We start from the raw sequence: 23,976 nt of genomic DNA, 5'->3' as shown, positions 1-23,976 counted from the left end.
GTCCAATGTTCATATTGTATATGTATATAAGTATATATATATATATATATATATATTTTTTTTTTTTTCTGTTGGAATATACTGTATTTTCATTTTTTGTATCTGGAATCTGGATAATTGAGTAAGTGGAAGGAAAGTTTGGGTGTTCTGTGTTCATGCCCTCGTGCTATTTGAAATGCCTGCAGAAGTGTCTACATTCTTGATGGACTTCAGACTCTCTAAGCCAAACAAATCAACCAAATCAGTGCAGTAAGTACATGACCCTTCTTGTATCTTTCTCATATTTGATTGATAAAAGAGTTTAGAAGTAGGAGATACTAGATCCTCAAGGTTGTGTCATGAATTGGGAAGCCAAATAAACACAGGAATTCTTCATATGGGACTTTGAATGGGAAACGCTGGGATTTGGGCAAAACATTTTAGAAATGAAGATTTTCCATTAGTTGGGAGTTGGGTCTTGTGGAGTAACTTAAAACTGTATACCCTTACATAGGGCTTGATACCCAGTTGTAATGTAAGATTGTTGGATTAGGGATGGGAGGAGCAGGACCCATTCGATTCCAATCTCTAGATTCTGATCAATTTCGAGTTGATTTAATCTGATTCGGATTGGAATCAGCGGAGGCTGATCCTATAAAGATTTCATATAATTGAACCTTGATTGGAAATTCTTTATTTCTCCCTCATGGATCTTGTTCTTGAAGCTATGGATGGGCCCATAACCCTTTCTCTTTAGTAGAGTCTGTTTACTTGGGTTTGAAGTCTTCTCTATCATGGAAACGATAGTGAATAAGATCCTATTCTCATTGGTACAGGAATACATTCATCAGTCAACCGACCTGTAAAATGGCAATAATGCCCTTGAATTAAGTTATTGAGAAAAAAAAAAAAACAATAAGTAAATTATTGGGAAAATTACTTGATTACCCACTTATGGGTTTTTCTTTGCAAAATTACCCATCAAAAGTTTCAGTTAACAAAAATACCCAAAATTAGGTTTTCCTTTACAAAATTACCCACTTAAAGTTTAAGTTAACAAAAATATCCAAAATTGAATTTGGGTTTACAAAACTACCCAAAATTAGGTTTTCCTTTACAAAATTACCCACTTAAAGTTTAAGTTAACAAAAATATCCAAAATTGAGTTTGGGTTTACAAAACTATCCAAAATTAGGTTTTTCTTTACAAAATTACCCACTTAAAGTTTAAGTTAACAAAAATATCCAAAATTGAGTTTGGGTTTACAAAACTACCCACTCAAAGTTTAAAAAAATACATGATTATATGTGGAAGATTTCATCACTATTTTGGGTAGTTTTGTAAACCCAAACCTTATTTTGGGTAGTTTTGTTAACTGAAACTTTAGGTGGGTAGTTTTATAAACCCAAACCCAATTTTGGGTATTTTTGTCAATCAAAACTTTTTGTGAGTAATTTTGTAAAGGGAAACCCAAAAATGGGTAATCATGTAATTTTTCCTAAATTATTCCCAAGCCTTCTGTGGGAAAAGGTTCACCAACTGCGGAGGATACACTAAAGCCTTCTCTGTCAACCTCTCAGCCTCCCCCCACAAACAAAACTGTTTTGCAGCTCTTCATTGGTGTGTTCCCTATGCCGCTTGCTCGTAAAACTCTCTGCCTTTAACTAATAAAGAATGTGACCCAAAGCTTCCAACAATCTATCATCCATGTGGTGTTAATCTAAATTAAGAGTCTAAGACAGTTACTGATTCCAAGTTTCCAACTGATGTTACTGTCTCGAAAGATAATATTTCATAAGCATCTTTGGACTGGTACTGGTACTTATCATCAGTATTGAATGCTAAAAGCGAATGGTTACAACTTACAAATGCAATGCATGGACCATTAGAGGTACCACTTAAATTTGGGCCCAGATGATGCTTCCATGTGATATCTTCAGAAGATGAAACTAAACTATCAGAATACAATTGTTAGAAGGCAGTAGCAATAATAGCTATCACAAAGCTGATTCCCTTGAGACTTGAGGGAAAAGCTAATTGTTGTCACCACTTCAATCCACAAAATGAAGTGGGCACACAATTGCAGGCCTCAAGCTTTAATGGGCCATGTTGGTCCTTCATTGGTTTGAGAAGGAAGACTGACCAGTGACCACACACTTTGTTCCTCTCCTTTTCCATCAGGGTTTTTTGACATGTTTGCATTCATATTGTGTCCAGGTTTTGGCATGTTCTCGTGCCTAGTGACATTAAAGAACAGCATAACCCTACATGAGGAAATGAATGGCCTTAATGGCTTAGTGTCCCTTTTTTTCCCCCCTTTTCTGATAGATAATGGCTTATTATCCTCACAAGGTTTAAATCTGTGGTTTGAGCTTGGAGAAGTGTCAAGCGTAAGCACCAAATAAAGGTGACTTAATAATCTTGTTGTAAACGAGTAATCTCACACTTCTTCATTCTTCGAGGGTAAAATTCTGTTATTTCATATTAGTATTTGAAAAACGTCGTGTAACACAATGACATTACTTTCAAATTAAAAGGACAATCAAAATAAGCATACAACTTCTCCGTTCACCCATTGGTTACCAAAAGATGCATCATTATTTAAGGTTTCACTAAATTCTAGACAACCCTAAATATCTCTGGTGTTAGTTTAGTAAGAATCAAAATTTTGTGTTTTTAATGCCCACATCATCCTCCATTCAGGTTCTAAGTTTCAGTCGAAACTACACCATGTAACACAATTAATTGTTCAATTTGATATGGATTTGAACAGCCAATGAATGGTTCCTCACCATAAGATTATGATGGGCTGAGTTTGAATCCTCTGCAATGAATGGTGAGTGGTGAGTGGCAGTGACGATCCATCGGTTGGGAGGGCCTGCCATGCACCCCAGCCGATGAATCCTCACTATCGCTCACTACCTCACCGCAAAGGAATTTTGTGCTTAGATTCTCCAAGTAGTTATATCTATCCAACTGTTAATTCAACTAGAAAGGACGGCCCTCAACATTGGAATTAGTAGGACGATAAGCTTACCTATTGTGTAAAGAATTATATACTAAATGTTGGCTATTTTTATACCTCATATGGCCTACATATCAAATTTTGGAGACCATCTTAAACTAGTGGCCCTAAATGTAAAGATAGGCTTTCTACCAGTCTTTTAGAGAGAAACAAGGAAAGGGTAAGAGCCCTCAAAAATCTTTCTCCTTATTTCTTTTACATTTTTATAATTTCATCAAATCTCAAATATAATTGATTTTTTAAAGCAATTTCAGTGCTAAATGCCCACCAAATGATCTTGTGGGTTCAGATAATAATTAAACATTTAGTTAAAACTTGAAGCGTCGCTACCTAGTTGTCTTTAATAACCAAACTAATGAACGAATAGATGGAATCGGGAGGCAGAACAAAGGTAATATTGAAGGATTTTTGTGTCATTTGAATAAAGGTACCGGTAATATATCGGCCAATACATGTCAGTATTTCCAGAGAAGAATACCAGTACCGAGCGGTGGTATCAACGATCGATAACTGGAATTTTTTTGAAACTTCATCCCAAGGTGGATTGAGACCTAACCAATACGTATGGATGTCAGTATATACCGATATGTCTCGTCCTCCGATACTGATACGTATAACCTTGTAGCTAAGGATCCATCCAAAATCCGCAAAGTACATAGTTAGACATTAGACCCAACATGGAATAAAGGCCAAAGCAAAAGCCTAATGAGTTTTGTTCTTTTCATTGTAAGGCAGTTGCAACAGAGGGGCAAGCAAGAGACATATGGGGTGGTCAAGTGTCCCTTGAAAATCAGAAAAGAGAGGCAAAGTAGAAAAGGAAAGGACCTCAAGAATGAAACGTAGAAGAGATGATTGTGAATGTGACCTGGAGTTGAAGGGCCTCTCCTCCTCCTGATGGTCCTTGGCCTTTGTCAGTAGCAACAACTTGCTTGCTGGCTTCTTGTGATGCTTGGTCCTAGTTTTATGTTACCAAACTTTTAATTGCCCAGAAAGCAAGCTCCATTTCTTGGCTTTCTTTGATGGATTGCAGGAGCCAACTTCACCAATGACCCACACATTCATGAATGAGTAATCCATCCTCTCTGTCACTTCCTCACACACATATAGAGAGAAATACGTGCACAGGTCTGACTTTTGCAAGCAAGAAAACTGCAAGAAAATGACCGGCATAGTTAACAATGAGACCGTCCTGTTGGGACGTCGACATCCAGGATTTAAAAACATGGAATTGATATCTGGATCATATAGGTCTCAGAATTAGATAACTTGCAACGATATCTCCCGTTGGAATATCCAATCCGCAGAAAAATAAGCTAGGATTAGATGATTATGTAGATAACATATCCTCAAAATTAATTGGGGGAGAGGGGGAGATAAGAGAAGACCTGCTGCATTGCAGAACTAAGTATCCATGAAGAAGGTTCCTTCCTAGACCGCGGTTTAGGGGATCTCAGTCTAAAAGAAAAGAGCATATACGATTATAGTGAGAGACAGAGAAGCTTACCAATGAGGTGCGGCGGAATGTTTCGTACAGAGGACAGCAAGGCCATTTCATTCGTGTGTGTATGAGATGTGTACAAGGAGACAAGGACATTTGACTACCTAATGGAGAACAGAGATTAAATTGACACGGGGGTAAAAGAATTAAACTTTATTACTGCACAACCCTCTTCCAAAAATTACAATATATAACCGAGGGGTTCCCCAAGAATATTCCAACTTCCTAATGTGATTCATCAGGCTCCAAAAGCAGAATCATCACAAAAAAGTGAATCTAACTTACCTACCAAATTACAAATTGTATTTCCCTTCAACTAAATGAAATCATCTTATCTACCTAAAGTAAATCATATTTTACAATGCCTACATGGCTGAACTCCAGGGTGATAGTCTGACAATATTGACATGCCATTAGCAGAAGAATTCAACTGAGATAACCATGTGTCAGATCCCAATCTTCATTCCTTGATGCTCAAATCAACCCAGGCTTGAGAAAGGGCTCTGCTGAAATCTGCTGTGGGGAGACTAGATCAACATATGGGACGGAGCTGTACAGATAGGGACTTCCACCACCATTATCGGAATAACTCTGGGAAGGACCACATTAATAACCTTGCAAAAATGTCGGTCTCAAGGAACTCAATATGAGCAGCCCGGCCAATGAAGGTATTCAAGTTCCTCCCATGGGAAGAGGTGTCAAAGTTGACATCACATCGTATGACTGCTCGGCGCTCAGAGGAGGGGGAAGAGATCTGGTCCAAGCAATTATGTAGCATCTCCATGAAGATTTTACCTTTCTTGGAGTAGTCCCACAACGATGCCTGGCATAATTCAATCCTAGCAGAGTGATATGGAACATAACCATCCTGAAACAGAGACACTCTATTAGGACAAGGAATGTAGACATTAACAACTTTAAAAAAAATGCCATGAAACACTTGGTAATATACGTCCAACCAAATCAAAGAATACAATTATAATTTAAGCACCTAACAAATGATTTTTGGGTAAAGTCCACAAAGGTGGGAAGAAATATGGAAAAGGAGTAGTCCATGTTATAGAGGATCATCACTCATCAGCTATAAAGTTTCAGACCAATACAAGGGCGTAAAAGGGGTCAACAAAACAGGGTCAGATTTTCAAACCAAATTGACAAATTGCCATAAATCTCCAGTATGTAATAATAGAAGATAGTGACATGTTTCAAATTTTCTATAACTTCGGATGCACTTTTAACCCATATACCAATGCGCTCAATTTGGGTGGAAATTTGATCAATGAAATTGGTGCGGGTTTCAACCAAAAATAAATAAAATTTGGTGGGGGTTATAGGCAACATGGATCCACCCAATATCTAATCAATTTTTCTGCCACATGACAACTCATGAACTTACAAAAATTTACTAACCACAGTCCACCCTAAACCCAGTTACACATACCTTGAAAGTGGAGCAATACTTATTTCAAATACTTTGGAAGGGTGTACCCAATCACGAGGCTCCCACCACTCTAGGGTCTGGGGAGGGTCATAAAGTATGCAGCCTTCCCCACTGGCTTCGTGGAGAGGCGGTTTCCTGTCTTGAACCGAGACCACTTAGTCACAACGGAGCAACCTTGCCATTGCACCAAGGTCCACCCTCAAACCCTCAAATACTTCAGAATGCTAACAATAAATACTTGTCATGTGTTAAGGGCAATATCATCACGTTAGCATAGTTACTTAGGTATGTGCTATGACAGGTAAAACCCAACATGGAAAAGAACTAATAGAAACCATCTCAGTTGCCAGAATTGAACCCTCACTCTTAGTAACACTGTGCCTGCCACCAAGCTCTCCAGGCCCAGTTGAACACGACTGACCATAGACCAATACAAATAATGTTTGCTAGAACAACATCCACATGCTCATTCAAGTTAGAAGAGAGTATAAGAAATCATATTTTCCCTTTAAAAAAATATGGAAAGAAGTGCCTACCCCAACTCTCTAAAGATGGGAAAACAAACACCGTTCTCCCAGTTTTAATTTTTTTACACAAAAAATAAGGGCAATATTGGAAAGGAAAGGAAAATACCTGGGGTGAGGATAACAGGATTATGTTCCTGAAGTACTCAAATGTCTTTCTCTGGAAAAGAGGAAAGTAATGTCTTTCAGAATTTTACTCCTAAAAGATGAAAAATGATTCTACTTTTCATTTTCATTTCCAATTCAGCATTGCTATTGTTTCACTTCATTCTGGCAGATAAAAGAAACCAATGCAGATGATAGCTTGTAATACCTTGCAAAGCCTGTAGAAAAAAGTGTTTTGGAGGTCTGAATCATCAGAGAAGGTAAGCTGGTGAATACACTGTGATCCTTTGAGCTTCTTTAAGAGCCACAGCCCAGAGTTAAACAAAGAGTTGGAGCAGTACAAATACCCCAAGTGTGGCCCTGACATGGACAAGTACGTATGAAGATATCTTAGATATGGTTCCATTACGCTCTCTGAAATAAATTAAACCACAATACTCAATATTAGTCAAGGAAGTGAAAAGAAATACAGCCACAAAAAAAAAGGATGTGTGGATGTGTACCTGTTAAGGCAGTTCTTATAATGACATTTCCAATGGAGTGTCCAACAAAGCTAAGCTTGATATTTCTGAAGCCTCCAGATCTTGACATTCTATCTATTTTCTTTTTAAGAAAAGAAGTCACTTCCTCAGCCAACCTTGATCCCATTTCTCTAAAGTCTCCAGATGTTTTCTCTTCATTAGCCTTTGACATGAGAAATTCTGCTCCAGGATCTATCAAAAGCCATTGATTCCGAACAAGCCGTAAATCCAGATGATGTCCCTATTTATGTTTAAGTTTTGAGTTAAAAAGAACTAAGTCCATTGACCCATGTCTGAAAGATAATATAGTACAAGTATATAAGAGTATAGTAGCCAGTAGTAGATACTTCAAATCAAACAGATTTTACAGCTTAGCATTAATGCTAAATGATTAACCAAACTAAGCAGAAGGATAAACAATGAAATGAAGCATGAGCAAAAAAAAAAAAACTTTCAAGTGGCAATGCAATTCATAAAAACAAGAAGCACTTCTTATGAATACACTTATAGGATATTTAATGTGAAAAGTACATCTCGAGGTGACAATCGACAAGAGATGAAGCATCTATTGACCAAAAAGAAAAGACGATAAGCATGGTATAAATTCCAAGAACTTAAGATCTTTAGTGAGCTGCCGAGATCCCATTGTTTACTTGTCAGGAAATAGAATTTAACTCCACAAATATAAATAGAATTTTACCCCACAAATATACTGACAGGATTTTCATCAATGATAAATTCAACTTATTCTGACACTAAGGGGGTAGGGGTACCAGATACTGCATTATGACAATCGACAAGATATGAAGCTTCTATTGGCCAAAAAGAAAAGACAATAAGCATGGTTTAAATTCCAACAACTTAAGATCTTTAGTGAGCTGCTGAGATTCCATTGTTTACTTGTCAGGAAATAGAATTTAACTCCACAAATATACTGACAGGATTTTTATCAATGATAAATTCATCTTATTCCGACACATAGGGGGTAGGGGTACCAGATACTGCATTATGCTTGCTTTTCTTGATAGATTGGTTTTATTATCTTTTTTGGAAAATGATGTATCATTAATCAACAAGAATTTAGTCCAAAACTCTAACTTAAGGTAATGTTTGTGGTTGGCCACTCCAAGATTACAGGAACTGGCTGATCCAGTTCTTGGAAGATACTCCTATTCTCTTCCTAAAGATCTCAGCATACAACTGAAGAATAGGGTTCACTCTTCCTAAAGATCTCAGCATACAACAGAAGAATAGGGTTCAAATATACTCCCATAAGGACCCAGAAAACATTTTGACTACGAAAGAAAATCCTCTTTTACTACGATCCAAGGATCAAATGAGGTCCATATTGCCTCTCCATCTTGCTTTTCATTCTATAGGGGGTGGCTGGACTAGGTAGCCATTGGATTTATTTCAAAGAAATAAAAAATATTAAATATTGCAAATTCCAGGAGTAATTTTTGCTACTTTGGTCTTAACTTTCCTTTCTTTAATGTCCATCCAATCTGAAGTTAGGTTTGATCAGAACTGCGACACCAGTGAGTTGGTTTGGGTAGAGAATTTTATGATCCACCTTAAATGGGATAGGTTTGGTTTCGATCTTGGGCAACCTAAAACCAAAACCAAAATACTACTTATGATTATGTAGGTTCAACCACCTACTGATGTTCTCTCAATCTCTCTATCTTGAAGTAATAAATCTCAAGGCCTCCTGGACAAAAAAGAAAGCGAGAACCTATGGATAAAAAAGATCCAGGTGAGACCTATGGGGAGATCCTCCACCTTTGCTAAAATCTCAGAAAATCTATGACAACCCACATGAGTTTCAACGGGGACAACAAATTAAGGTGCGACATCAAAATAAGTTGGTTTTGAAAATGGGAAGTTTCGGCTTGGATATATCTTCTCATGGTCACCAAGGAAGCATCTAATCAATGGGATTGCAATAAAGAATTTGCTTCAGTGTGCGTTTGGATTTTGGTTATGAGTCTAAGCTGTTGTCTGCAAGATCTGGATTTTCTACTCTCTTCCATGTCATGCAATGCCCTTTGGCAGAAAAAACTTTAGTAATGAACCAGAATTCTGGATTTCGGAAATCTTAATCACCTTCAGCTTTGAAGCATTTGTAAGCTCACATTTGTGTGTGTTTGTGTGTGTGTGAACGTGTGTTAGTTTAAAGATAAAAGTACAGAGACTTGTCATTTATGAAAACTTTTCGCCATCACATAGCCACGAAGACCAGAGGACTAGGATTGAGTTTAAAAGGTTAAACATTGTGAAGAAAGAACTCCATCTACTGCACAATGATAAGTCAAAAACCTCATTAATTTGGCTGCTCCACATTTCTTGGAAATGCCACTTGATACTTTTAGAAGCACCTATTTATAATGGATCCCAGGTTTTTTTAAAAAAACACCACCCAGATGGTACTAGTCACGACTTACGAAGGGTTGGTTAAATTCAGGTTGAATACAAGGTTGGGATGGCATGGTTTGAAGCCTTTCTACCTTGTGTTGGGTTGGCCCCAGTTGCCACTAGTTATATTATTTCGAGTCAATTTCACAGTTTCCAAAGCAATGTTTCAAAGCCATGATCAAGGCCCAGAATCCTTGTTGAACCGACGTAAACCTAAGAACCGGATAGAACTGTTCAAAACATTCAGTTTTCCAGAGAAACATTCAGCACAGACACTCAAATTATTTCTTTAGTCTGGGTTGCATCATTTCACAACCAGATTACTTTATTTGGAATCATAGATATGTTTGTAAGATAGGAGTACACGAGGTTAAAGAAGCCCTAAGGAAAATGAAAGTAGGGAAGACACCAGGCCCGGATGAGGTCCCAATCGAAGTGTGGAAGAGTTTGGGAGCATGTGGGGTTGTTTGGTTAACTAGGTTGTTTAACAAGATCATGAGCACGAAAAAGATACCTGATGAATGGAGGAGAAGTGTTATTGTCTCAATCTACAAGAATAAAGGCGATATACAGAGCTGCAACAACTATAGAGGCATTAAACTCACGAGCCATACTATGAAACTATGGGAAAAGGTAATAGAAGTTCGCATAAGAAGGGAAACCGATATCTCCGGGAATCAATTCGGTTTCATGCCTGGGAGATCCACTAAAGAAGCGATTTACCTTCTTAAGAGGCTTATGGAAAAATACATAATCTATAAAAGAGACCTCCATATGGTATTCATTGACCTAGAAAAGGCCTACGACAAGGTCCCCAGAGATTTAAAATGCAGGTTTTAGAGAAGAAAGGGGTGTCAAGTAAATATGTAGATATAATTAAAGACATGTATGGTAATGTGGTGACCAGTGTGAGATCAGTAGGTGGCCAAAGTGTTGAATTCCCTATTACTTGCGGGTTACATCAAGGATCTGCATTGAGCCCCTACTTGTTTACACTTATCATGGATGATTTAACTAGGAATATTCAAGGAGAGATCCCGTGGTGTATGCTTTTTGCAGATGATATTGTCCTGGTCGGTAAAACAAGGGCAAAGATTAATGATAAGTTGGAATTATGGAGATCTACTTTGGAATCGCGAGGTCTTAAAATAAGTAGAACGAAGACAGAATATATGAGATGCAACTTTAGTCGTTTGAGGAGTGATACCGAGGGAGTGAAAATTGAGGGGAGAGAGATCCCACAAAGCGATTGTTTTAGATACTTGGGCTCTATCTTAAACAAAGAAGGTGAGATCGATGATGATATTACCCACATAATTGAAATAGGATGGATGAAATGGAGAGGGGCGTCTGGAGTGTTATGTGATCGATGTATCCCTCTAAAGCTTAAAGGAAAATTTTATAGGACAGTCATAAGACCGGCTATGTTATATGGTGCAGAATGTTGGGCAGTCAAGAAGCGCAACATAGATAAGCTAAGTGTGGCTGAGATGAGGATGTTGAGATGGATGAGTGGCAAAACCCTGAGAGATAGAGTAAGAAATGACAAAGTTAAAACCGATTTGAGAATTGCTCCAATTCAGAATAAGCTCAAAGAATGTCGGTTAAGATGGTATGGACATGTCCAAAGGAGGCCTTTGGATGCACCACTAGGAAGGAGTGACCAGATGCAGATGGATGGAGCAAAAAGGACTAGGGGCAGGCAAAAAATGACCATTAAGGAGGTAGTAAGAAGAGACATGCAAAAGTGAAGTCTTCACCAAAGTATGGTATCTGATACGACCCAATTAATCACCCTGTAAGGTAAGAACACGTGGTATCCAAAGGAAGGACACATGTCGCCCACCTGATAGAGGCAGTAAGAATTCTAACCGCGCAAACCACGTGAGGAGAAGATACCCGAATAGGGAATATTCCCCACAAGGGGAATAGCACGTATCCGAGTAGGACTCGGGAAGGGAAACAGGCAGACCCGAGGGGGACTCCCAAAAAGGAAACCTTAGACCCTAAGCACTATAAGAGAGGGCCCGAAAGGAGGGGAGAGGTAGGTCAACACACCATTACTCTTGTGAAAATACTATTCCGTGGTCTCTAACTTGGGCGTCGGAGGACTAACCCCGGGGATACCTCCGGGCCTCTGCCTTCTGTCCTTGTGTAGGCTTAGCTCCTCTGGCGGATCTCCAGTGGTAATAGTATCTAACAGAGATGTGTGGAGGACTAAGATCCGAGTTGCCGACTGTTCGTGAGTGGGATGTCCGAAACCCTTTTTTTTTTTTCTCGGATCCATGTAGCCAACCCCATTCAGTCGGGATAAGGCTAAGATGTGTTGTTGTGTTGTTGTATTGATTGATATTACTTTGCCCCTCATTAACAGAGGATCACATTTTCAAAGGTTCATTATCTTTCCTTATCAAATGGATTAAAAACATACAGAAGTTTCAACGCTTCAAATCTTCAACTCTTTGTTAGGAAATTAAATCTAAATTTAATGAGAAAGATGGTTCCTAGAATTAAGTATAACCTATCCGTAGTATTCCCAACGCATAGCTATTAACTAGCTATCCAATATCCATAAACATAAGAAGACATGTATATAAATAGCTTATTTTCTGACATCATCACCACATCAAGATTGACCCAGGCTGACCAATGGTCAAAACAGGCAAAATGAATCCAGACCTTTTTCAGTTTTGTGACTAGGTTGGATTTTAAGATATTGGTCCAAAGTCCAAACACAGCATTGAATTGTCCTAGGGCCATTGTTGGTATTTAAGCCCTAAAGCCCAATTCTGAGTTCGTTATGGAAAATATACAGCTTTAAGACAGTGGAGATTCATTTGTAATTGCTTTTCTTCGACAGTGAACACTCCCCCCCCCCCCCCCAAAAAAAAAGAATAGCTCTTTCTTCTGATGCAGGAGCATCTAGGCTTCCAAGTAGCCTATTTGATCTTAGTCTAATGAGATACCAATCCATATGGGACCACACAAGAGGAACACGAGTTCATCTTAGTGGATGATCTGAAAACTATGGGACTATCCAATTGAAGAGGCAGAGGGGTGCCCAGAAATTCGAGTAATGTGGGGCACAAAAGTTCCTTCTTGTTTACCTCAGTAATTTATTATATTTGTTTCTAGCATGTTCAGATTTATTGTGAAGCTAGGTTGATGTTGGGGTCTATTTCTTTGTTTTGAGTTATTTACTTCTCCATCAATGGGTATCTACGTGGTATTTACTTCTAAAAAAAAGGTGGTAGTGTTTAGCAACATGGGGATAGACATGGATCATTTATGATCTCAGGATGTAGCACCAATGCAGTTTTTGCATATTTCGATGTTTTAACTTTTACAAGGTTGGATGACCAGGCTAGTTGGGTGCACCTGTTGTAAGTTGGCACCTAGTTGTTTGGGATGTGGGTGATGAGGCAAGATACATAATTAAAGCTTGAAAAAAAAAAAAAAAAAAAAAAAAAAAAAAAAAAAAAAAAAAAAAAAACAGCTGTGCCATCTTTGACTCTGTTGCTAGCAAGATAGGCCTACAAGTGGACCTCCTAAGGGGCTTAAAGTGAGTGTCCTTATTGCCTTCAAGTGGGTCCACATCTCGACCTCTTAAAGGGCTTATCCGGAGCAGATAACCATGCAATAAATGCAACTCATGCGATAGCCTACATGGCTATGCTAGATATCTCACATCACACATAAACTACTTGTATCTAGCATATCAATTGAGACCTCACTGGAGTTTTTTTTTTTTTTTTTTTCTCTAATAGGAATTGAGTTATAACTAATCTCTTTCCTCAACAGGACTTAAATTTAGTAAACTGATTAGTTGACAGGACATTCAGCATTTTCAAATACAAATGCTACATGCATAGTGTCGGAGTTGAAACAGACACAAGGTATCATAAACTGCAAAACCCAAGAAAAAGGATTTAGGGATGCAGGACATACAGAATTTTCAAGTTTCCAAATATTTTATTAATATTTTTATGATGTATAGTTAATGGTTTCCATGTTAGCTAAGTGACAGTCATAGTAATGTGTCGTAACCCCAGTTGTAAATTTGTTTCAGTGGCCTTTTCGGTTTTTTCCTATGAAATAATCCAGTATTTCGTTATATGCAGTGAAATATTTCAGCATATTTGGTATGTATAAGTAAATTTATAAATTTATAAATAAATAAATTGAGATGCACTTAAGCTAGAAGGAACATTATAAATACGAATATACAGCATTGGACTAGTTTTCCTTCACCTACGGTGGAAATAGTGAAGAGCATTTTGGACCTTTGTCTAGTAGGGGGTATAGTAATTATGACCCTCCATGGATGAAGAGTACACCCGCGGTGAAGGAAATCTTTCACTTAAAACATTTACAACATAATCTATTCGTATCTCATTAATTGAATTGAAAAGTTTGCATAATTGTTCTGAGGGTTTTGTTTTTTCTGCCAGACAGAGATGGAGAATGTGATGCAGAAACCTATCCTGGATAGCCAGAGTGCCACTGCTACTTCCCACTCTTAAGTCCCCCCCCCCCAAAAAAAAAAAAATCTCTATCCCTCTCTCTATCTAAACTCTCGATCTTTATCTCTCTCTCCCTCCGTTTTTCCCCTGCTCGGTTGTGATCTCAAAGTCAAAATAGAGACAGCTATAATGATTCCCCATATAAGGCTTTTCCCTTTGATTCATTAATTGAAGGGACTTTGTCTCCTCCAGCTCCAATTCCATGAAATATTTTTCCCCTTTGTCAAACAATTTGCAACCTATAAGGTCATAGATAGATTATAATAGCCATTTGCAATAAAATAATAATTTTTATTATTATTATTATTATTATCTTTATCATCATTGGACAACCAAAGCCACAAAGGTTCTAGATCAACAACTTTCACCACAGTTATTTTGTATTCTCATCATATATACCTTCAGTGGGTTGTTGTTCAACTTATTATGATAGGTTCAATACATTGACTAAAACTCCCAAAACCTAGCCCTCCTTTTCCCTTTAATTTTCAAACTAAAAAGTACTTAATATTGACTACCCATATTGAAGCCAACTAGTGATTCCTTAGATTGTATGTGAAAGAGGAGCATAGATTGGATCTGAGCTTCTTAGATTGTGTTGCTATTAAGTATAAGTATAATTTTAACTCTGATTTATCATTAACTGCTGATTATAATGGAAATTGGGGTTAGTGAAGATCACCTGCAGATGCAAGGGTTGAGTGCTAACCATCTTGCATCATTTTCTCTTTTCTGATTTGTATTGCTGTTTACCCTTACCCTTTTTATTTTTTTTATTTTTGGTCTTCCAATTCCACAATCAGTTTTCATCAACCCTATCACTCAAATATTCCTTTTTTCTGGCTTTTGATGAGTAACTGAAATTTTACTGGGTTCAAAACCAATAAGGAACCATATGTTAGATAGACAAAGCATCAACAAGAATAAACCCTATCATCCTAAAACTCACCTCGCCGCCTTATCATTATATCATGCCATTGATAAGGCCCCATATACAATACTGTTACAACCACTTGTTCCAAAAGCTCGAGCCGTTAAGTAAGGTAACAGCAATGTATATTAACACCCCCCACAAGCACACATGCAGACCTGTGCACACGTGGCCCCGCTTGTGAGACACATTCAAGCAGAAACACCATCACATGGCCCTGAGAGGAGAAAGTGTCGGCTCTAATACTATGTTACAACCACTTATCCCAAAAGCTCGAGCTGTTAAGTAATGTAACAACAATGTATATCAACAAATACATCCAAATTATGTAAGCCTTCATGAACCACACTCCTTAGTTAATCAGGCCAAACCCATCTAACCATTCAATATGCTATTAGAGACCCCTGATACACCAATCTAATAGTTTATTTTCCCAGAAACACCCCCCCAAAACTTCAAGAAACAGTAAATTCCATTTTTTTTAATTAAAGAAAAAAAGGACTTATTTTTTATTTCTACCAACTACATCAGTAAGAACCATTGGCTCTTTATTTCAACAAGGTTTTTTCTGTAACCGTAAGTCTGGTCAGTGAAATTGGGACACTGATAGACATTTTGAAATAATAAAAGTATAAAGCCATTCTTATCAATTAGCAGAAACATCAGGAACTACATTTACACTTTTCATGATAAGGGGAAGAAAACATGCCTGAAATCCATGCACAAAGACCACGGCCCTCAAAACACGACCATTCCTATGCGTCCCAGCAGCAGATAACTTGTTTACAGCCATGATATTGGGTTCTATGCGTGTATCCCTCAGCTCCATAGAACTGAAGAAGGAATTTCCACTAGTAGTACGGAATGGAGCATTCGCAGCCCGTTCCACAATTAAAACAGGGACATGTAAAGGATCTCCAAAAATATGCATATCTTGAACTGACCGATTGTTTATCTGTGTGCAATCAATATCTTTCCAAATTCTTAAGTGAACTTGACAGTAAATATACAAAGGCAAAACCAAAGCGATTGATGTAAGAACAGTAACTCACTCTCATTTGTGCAATACTTCGTCGATGAAGCTCAGCACGTGCCTGTGCAGTCTCAGCTGGCTGCATATGAAGTACAAGAGAATATTTCCACTTCAGCAACCATGCAATAATATTTTAACTGTTGACCTTTAATACAAGGATATACCATGGTCCATATGAGCTAAAACTTCACATAGGTAAGGACTTCCTCACGTAATTGTTACAAAACTTGTATAAGAGAAAAAAAACATGGGGCACATTGGCATATTTACATCATCATTTATCTTCTTTGCAATTGAAACTCTCCCACGTGTACTATGTTGAGATGATGAATCATTTCCACTTCTCAAAAATTGATGGGGCATATGAACCTTAGAGTAGACCATCCATATTGACCACTCTGCTCTACGATCAATGGCCCATGCATCACGCAAGAATTCCAATATCTTGGTTTTGTTAGCCCTGAAATGAAATAACCTATCAGTAACAGTTCCTATTTTGCTTGGAAAGGAAAAAAGGTGATGTGGCAGAATTGACTAAAGAAAGAGAAACATTAGCTAATGCCAAGATCTGTTTCTGAGCTAAAAAGCTCCCAGAAAACCTGTGGTTAAAGGAAGATAGTAGACACTCTAGAATTTGGTGTCTATTGCTGGCAGCTGTAGTTTGGTGCATCAAGCACTAACCAAAAAAATAAAATAAAAAATTACACCTTTATAATCCAGCACATATACCAGCTCTATATAAAGGGCGGCACATAGAATCATTGGTATATTTTGTTTAAGGCTTCAAGTTGGTAAGGTTCAGTAGGTCGGGGTACCATATTGTTTGAGTTTTATGTTGCTTTTGCTTGCTTCTTTTCTTAGTAGCCTATAATATAGTATCTATGCCTCTCCCTCCCCTTCCCCCAAGTGGCCCCCAAAAGATGACAATGACACATATATCTGAATTTACTGGCTTTAAGCATAAGTGAGTTCACAATAAAAACCAAGAGTGCGTTCAGTTATTTAGGTCACTCTGCCAGAACTTGACAACCTTTAACAAGTCTGTATTATAAACATATGTCACCAGCTACATCTCACAGCTGCATCAACAGCACCACAAGTTATAACTATGGACATCACTGAAAACATGTGCAGTAGGTTTATGCTCCCATGCCGAATTCACATTTGGAGGAAGAAGTTTGTTCGAAGGGGGTGCATTAGCATAGCAACTCCCAAATAAATTAGATATTTTAAGCCAAACATTATAAATTCTACCATCAATGATACACAATATTGAAAACTTTCCCTCCTTACCATATCCATGAAAGCAGAAAAGATTTAATAAAATACCATAGTTCCATCATATACCAAAAGCAACGAAAGTAGATCTCGAGCGAAACAAACCTGTGAAACTTTAGAAATACATTCCACAAAAATGAAAGTTGGTTGCTCGTTGAATGGAAAGCGCTTAACAGATTTTCTTTGGTAAGGGACTGCTGCACCTCATCACTTCCAAAATCAAAAATGCCATTCGGTTTCTGCTAAAGTACAGAAGAATTTGAGAGATCAACAAAATTATAACAAAATACAGATGGAATTAAGAGTATAGCACAAGCAGGTACCTTGAAACTATTCCATGGCTCACTTGCTACACGTCTCATTCCCATCGTTACATCTGAGATTCCAATACTTGCCATATTATCTCCTAGCAAGTAGGGACTAATTAATTTACTTTCACCCATATTGGAGACATAATCAGTCAAATCAACCTTTTGATCTATGGCCTTGCTAAGCTTTTGTAATTCTTCTAGAAGAATGTCACGAGCAATTAACAATGCTTTCAGCAATGAAATATGTTTTGAATCCTCACACACCCCTTGGTCCAACACCTGAAAAGTAAGAAATCAAACTCAGCTATTTAATACTCTAGAAACTAATAGAACTTGTTCGCATGAAGAAAAATAAAAAATTAACAAACAGCTCAACATTTAGAGGAAACAAGTTCCTCAAAGAAAATGATGTGCAACATTCTACTTTGCTAATTGAATCAAGAACCACAAGAAGTTGAACATCATACAAAAAGATGAAATGTCATCACTCAAGCTCAAATTTTAAGGGTACAACAATCAATTTCTTTTAATTATCCAATTTAATTTAATTCCCAAATTTGAACACCAGTTCAATTTTGTGAAGTCCATGGAGTACCATTTGACAGGGCTGAAAACACATCTAAACATGCAACAACTAACCACTAAATTCCACTTCCATTTATTTATAACAGATGAAGACACAAACACATACGAACACAACTTCAGAGAGATATAGAGAACCAGGCCACCAAGTTGATGCAACTGAAGGTAGTCATATAAAGCTTCCCATAGAAAGCTCACCTAGTGAAACATGTATGTCTAGGGTTTCATCAAGAGGCTAATGAATATACCTCACAACTTTCTTATTTTTTAAAAGAGACTGAAATTGCATACATTCACCGAGGGGAATGGGGGGTTTCCTGAGACAGGCAAGGGGTGAAGGCAAGACCTGATCCCATGTCTACAACACGCCCAAGCTTTACCAGCTGAAACAGGGTTTTTGTCACAGCTTACATGTAAATTTTAGATGAATGTTGAATTTGTTAATCAAAATTTATATAATATTTAGGAATTTTAAGTTTACATAAAGAGCACAATTTAAAGGAGGAATACTACTAGATAAAATACTTAGTAAATCAGTAAATACTACGATTTTTAAACCTTACAAAGAAAAAGGGGGGGAGCGGGAGTGAAGAGAAACCAAAAAAGAAGAAGAAGAAGAATGCACTTCATTAAGTGACGAATCTGCAATGTGGACTAAATAAAGTATGAAAAGGTCAAAGTAAAAGAGAATTCAACTGAAAGAAGTACATACTTGATTGGACTTATCGCAATTTTCATGAGCAGCATCTCCAACTCTATGAATATCACTGTAATGTTTCAATTCCACAAGTTACTGTAACAAATTAACGTGCACAACACATGCTCATAGATAGATAGTACATATATAGATAAATGTAGAGATATGGATATACGTAAATATAATGCAAGTAGACAATAGTATACATGATAGAAATGTCAATGGAACCCGGCTAACCTGGATACCTTCTTTGGAGGTGTGTAGGCTCCAGCTTTCAGTAGAGTGACATGTACACTTAAATCAACAAGCACAGCATGGAAAGTATCAAAATGAACAGGAAAATATGAATGCAAACCCAGAAGCCCTTTGGGAGGAATCCGGAATTCATGGACTGCAGCAGGGAGTGCCTCCAGAGATGCTTGAAAGTCATACCTGCACTAATTGTAGTACTCATCAACTATGGTTCAGAAATTACTCTAGACAATTTATTGTTTCCCATGGACAGCAGCACTTATACACAGGTTAGAAGAATGAAGAAACTGGCAGTTGTTGAAGTAAGCATGTATATGTAGTAAAGTCAGTACACTAACTCATTTTCCAGTATTGAAGCATGCAGAAGCTCAAACTTCAAAATCACAGCAGATGTGGCAGGTACCTGGGAATCAAATTAAGGTGAGTAGCCAATCTAAATGCAACAGTATCAATCACATAAAAGCAAAAAGAAACACGCCAGGTTCCTGAGATGGTCAGTCGTTACACTTGCTTTATGATAACAATAACAATTTGGATTCTCTAACACATCTGAATATGATACTAGTACCACCAATGAGATAAGACAGAGACAGATATGCAAAAGAATGGGCAAGAGTACCTCAAATTTTCGAAGTGGTATATTAAAAGAGATCATCACAGACAGAATAACATCCTGCCTGGCATACTTGATCCGAAAAGGCTGGGTAGAGAAACTGTTCTCCTTATCATCAATCCTCCATATTCCAATGATATCATCGGAACCCAAATCAGGAGCTGCATCAACCCTCTAAAATGTCAATTCTTAGCCTCAAGCCGATCTAAGAGTCTTAAGGTGACAGAAATCTTACTGAATGCAAAACATATATTTTTAAACTGTATTATTTTGTTATTGAACTAAATTATCGCAACAATGTACCCAGAACAATGAAATATTGAAGCAAACCAAGATTATAAACAGTGCAGAAAAGATAAAGCAATTGATGCAAGTGTAATTTAATTTGATAAACAAACAAACACAAATAGCCATCAAATCCCTTAATAAAAGAACAATTGAAACTCACACTGTGAAAGATAGGTTCTATGACAATAACATGCAGCTAAGTAATAAAACCACGATATGTCAAAAAAGCCATGACTTCAAAAATTACCCTAAGTTGTTTGATCCTCATTGCAATCTAAACTTCCGGAGGCATTCAAAGATATGCAAAAAATGAGAATCACAAGGAAAATAATATTCAATGGAGGAAATCTGTAAAAATGAAACACCACGGAAGATTTTTTAATGGGAAAATACCGACATACAGAGGACTTTACAGCCAGATTGCAAAAAAGTGTAGAAGCCCCACTGCTTCATTGCAATACAGAGCTTTGTTGCTTTCTCAAAGCCATGGCATGCAAGAAAAGTGAGGAGAACAGCAAAAGGGAGAAATAAAGATTCATACAACTCAATTCAACAAAGCTTTACTCCAATGGATAAAAATCTATGCAACAAAAAAATAAAATAAATTCCATGTCTAAAGTGGAAGGTGACTCATTTATAGGAGGAAGTTGTCCAAGCAATCAATGTGTGATATTCAATAGACAGCTAAGTTTTCTACTCTCTCTCTTGTTAAGATTTCCACCCTGTCTCATATGCACAAAGATAGAGAAAGGGACAGATTATCTTAATAACATAAGCAAATGGTATGTTTATATTGGAACTCCAACATTTTCTCCACTTCCAATGGTTTAGGGAAGTGTAAAGGAAAATGCATTCCCAGAACTAATAATTATTTAATCAATACACATTCAGCTTTTCATGGGAGTTGAAATAGAATAATTTTACGTAAGACCTGTGCTGGTGAGAAATCCTCTTCTGTAGTTTGTTCAATTTGAAGAGAAAAGTGATGATGTGGTTGAAGATTGATGGTAGAAAACTCTGGAAACGATTCTTATTCTGCTTATTTTGTGAGGACCACCAAATTTTGGGAAACTCAGAGCCTTCTTCAGGCTGCTTAGATGGTGAGGTAAGTTTATGTCCAGTAACTAGAAAATCATTTAAAATGCAATCTTCATAATGCAATTACAGGTTTAAGTTTTTCTACTGTTTAAATAAAGCAATCAAATGCATATAGAAACATAAGCTACCAAAAGCCAGCATAACTTCAGATGGAAATACCTTCATACTGAACGACTCTCGCAGGAGTTCCAGGAGAGGTGTATCTACCGTCCTCCCATCTCATTGTAATTTTGATCTGATACCATCTACAAGGAAGTGGGCAAAGAGGAAATGCATTAATTCTTGAGACAGAAGCTTTACTTTCAGATTGAGACATTTTTGTTGGGCACAAGGAAGACAAACCAAAGTAATCAAATAACAGCAAAACCCTTACCCTTGCTGGAAAAGGTCGAGATTATGGAACCTGTGTATGTAGATAGCGATCTCCTGTACTGTTTCAAACATAACAAGCGGTTCTCCCTTAGCATAAAGCAACCTCTTTGTATGCGGGATCTTATGGTGACCACCATTTAGAAATCTCTGACCGCGAAACATAAGTAACAAACGTTTCCAGAATCTACCTGAAACTCACATCCCTCCCACCTTTCAAAACGATCTGAAAACCAAAGTCTCCACCGAATCAACGAATCTGATACCTCATTCTCCAACAAAAAAGCTAAATTAACACAGAAAAAATCTGGGTTTTGGCATCGAATCTCGAAGAAGAAACATAGAAGGAGAGAAAAAAGGGCAGACTTAGGTCGTCTCCAGCTAGAAGCTTTCGCTTTCGCAGGAGAGGTAGACAACGTCTGCTAGGATTGCATAGATTCTAGGGATCCAACAAAAGTTGTTAATTATTGTCGCAATCCGTAGAAAAAGAAATTGAATTGCCAGAAATTAAGGGGAATATTTGAAATTTATTAGATGATTAATAAGACGGCAATTGAAATCGATTACAGTTTGAACACGGAAGATGTGGGTGTCTTTGTTACCGCGTCAGCGTCGAAGTTAAATGGGACAAAGGAGACAACAACAATAATAGCTGTTATTTTGTTTAAAATCACAGTATCCACCATTACTGCAAAGTGACACAGTCGCTGTGGATAAATTTCCTACAGAGAGTAGAAAACGAAGGAAATGGGTTGAACAGGAAAGAGGGAAGGAAGGTAACCACTGTTATTTTACCTTTTTTTTGGTATTTTTGCTGGCTGTCAATTTCTATGAGTGAGGACTTTATAGTAATGACCATTAGATGTGAATCCTAAAGCGAAGGGTCAGATCTTCTTTTTTTTTTTTTTTTTTTTTTTTTTTTTTTTAATCATCATAAACATTACTGGTGCAGTGGATTCAGCCCTTTACCTTCATGTCTTCTTGAATTTTCGGCATCTCTAATTCTCTGCTACTCATCCAGATAATGAGATCACGATGCCACTCTATCCATACTCACTACTCCACTTTTCAATCTAAAGGTTATATATGAAGAGTTGAAAATTCATGGAAGAGAATCCTTTCACAAGGTTGTAGAACTCAGGTTGAAGGTGATTCATGCAATCCGTTTTGATCCTTAGCCTGAGGCGATCTAAGTCTAATCCACATCTCGATGGATCTTCCTTTCATTTATTCTTATCCTATCTTTTAAGTGTCCCCTTTGATATGATTATATTAGAAAACATCGACTAGACACATTAAATAAGAAAAATAATTACAAAACAAGCAGGTTGGACCTTTGTTTTACACTTGCTTATTTATATTATTATTAATTTTTTTGGTAAAATTATCCATTTATAGTATGATAGACAATCACCAAAACACTCCACAAAGGCGTAAAAATGCACACTTGGGATGTGCTTTCCCAAGCTATCGGCAATAACCATTTCTTTAAGGGTCATTTATTATTTTGTTCCTAAAGTATGAAGTCGATAATGTCTTCCCCACGGGCCTTGTACCCATTCTAAATGCACAAAAAACCATGCGTAAGAGATTATCCATTCAACGTGGGTATGGAGGGCCATTGGTCCCAATTTTTTGTGTTTTTTTCAAAAAATCACCTAGTTGCATGGAGCCTGCACTCACATAGGAAGGGTGAAATGACCAATTGATCACCCTGTGTTTCATGAATGAAAAATCCGACCCCTAGTAGATGCCCCAATGTGTTATCTCATGGATTGATGTACGACTATGTAGCATGACAGCAATCCCCTTCTTCAATCTTTATTTGGGGAAAATAACACTACTTATACGCAGGGTTTTATGAAATTACACCCTGCTCCTGGGTGGATACTTGTACATGTTGGCGTGGAGGCCACGCAACCAAGTATCATTCTTCATGATTTTTATCAATAGGGCAAAAGAACGGCCCTGGTCGTGCGGCCCCTCTGCACCCAGACACAGAGAGAGCGAAATGATACCCCCACCCTATTGATGACATTTGCACTTAGGGGGTGTCAATGGTAAGGTCTCTTAATTCAACCCAAACCCAGCCGAACCCAGCCTTGATGAACCTTGATTGGGTTAGGTTTAACTCAATCCAATTGAACTCAATACTATCTATTACTTGATTGTTTGATCCTAATGCATTGCGGAGCCCAAAGATTAAAGTTTTTGTATATGTGTAGATCGTGAAAAACAGAAGACCATTTTCTATAAGTACCCATTAATAATAATTAGCATATTTATATGATTATATACTTAATAAACATGATTGGGTTGAATCTCAACGTAGGCCGGACCCAACCTGCCTCGGGCCTAAAAATCTCAACCCTAACCCACCCTATTTCAGCCCAAGCTCTGTTCAGGCTCAGGGTGGACTAGGGCTGGTTCAGGTTGACAGGGTTGTTGTAACACCCCTATTTGCACCCCCTTATTGGCCCACGCAACCATGTA

The 23,976-nt window shown here is 37.6% G+C and overlaps 1 protein-coding gene across 6 annotated transcripts; it reads right to left on the bottom strand.

Moving 5' to 3' along the window:
* Window positions 1-4,640: 4,640 nt before the first annotated feature.
* LOC122060990 (protein FAM135B-like) lies at window positions 4,641-22,264 on the bottom strand. Of its 6 annotated transcripts, none has more exons than XM_042624156.1 (16): window positions 21,675-22,260; window positions 21,488-21,545; window positions 21,274-21,359; window positions 19,735-19,889; window positions 19,454-19,518; window positions 19,101-19,295; window positions 18,879-18,933; window positions 17,597-17,863; window positions 17,379-17,515; window positions 16,266-16,455; window positions 16,015-16,074; window positions 15,672-15,917; window positions 7,076-7,334; window positions 6,781-6,986; window positions 6,577-6,627; window positions 4,641-5,370 (listed from the first exon to the last, which is right to left on the bottom strand). In XM_042624156.1, the coding sequence occupies exons 3-16, from the start codon at window positions 21,335-21,337 to the stop codon at window positions 5,080-5,082; spliced, it is 2,241 nt and encodes a 746-aa protein (XP_042480090.1). In that variant the 5' UTR covers window positions 21,338-21,359; window positions 21,488-21,545; window positions 21,675-22,260; the 3' UTR covers window positions 4,641-5,079. The 6 variants fall into 6 exon arrangements, with proteins under 6 accessions (XP_042480090.1, XP_042480105.1, XP_042480082.1 ...); XM_042624171.1 differs by having other exon boundaries at window positions 21,274-21,349; XM_042624148.1 differs by having other exon boundaries at window positions 6,781-6,932; window positions 21,488-22,264.
* Between the last annotated feature and the right edge of the window lie 1,712 nt (window positions 22,265-23,976).

This window comes from Macadamia integrifolia, chromosome 2, assembly GCF_013358625.1.
Source record: "Macadamia integrifolia cultivar HAES 741 chromosome 2, SCU_Mint_v3, whole genome shotgun sequence".
Taxonomy (NCBI): Eukaryota; Viridiplantae; Streptophyta; class Magnoliopsida; order Proteales; family Proteaceae; genus Macadamia; species Macadamia integrifolia.
The sequence above is the reverse complement of the archived record's forward strand: the minus strand, read 5'-3'. Positions and strand labels throughout refer to the sequence as shown.

Coding starts and splice junctions, on each gene's coding strand:
- LOC122060990 (XM_042624132.1), bottom strand. CDS start 21,648: ATGTTTCGCGGTCAGAGATTTCTAAATGGTGGTCACCATAAGATCCCG. Junction 19,890..21,273: donor GAGAGTCGTTCAGTATGAAG/GTATTTCCATCT, acceptor GGGTTGATGCAG/CTCCTGATTTGGGTTCCGAT. Junction 7,335..15,671: donor TCTTTGTGCATGGATTTCAG/GCATGTTTTCTT, acceptor AAACATAAATAG/GGACATCATCTGGATTTACG.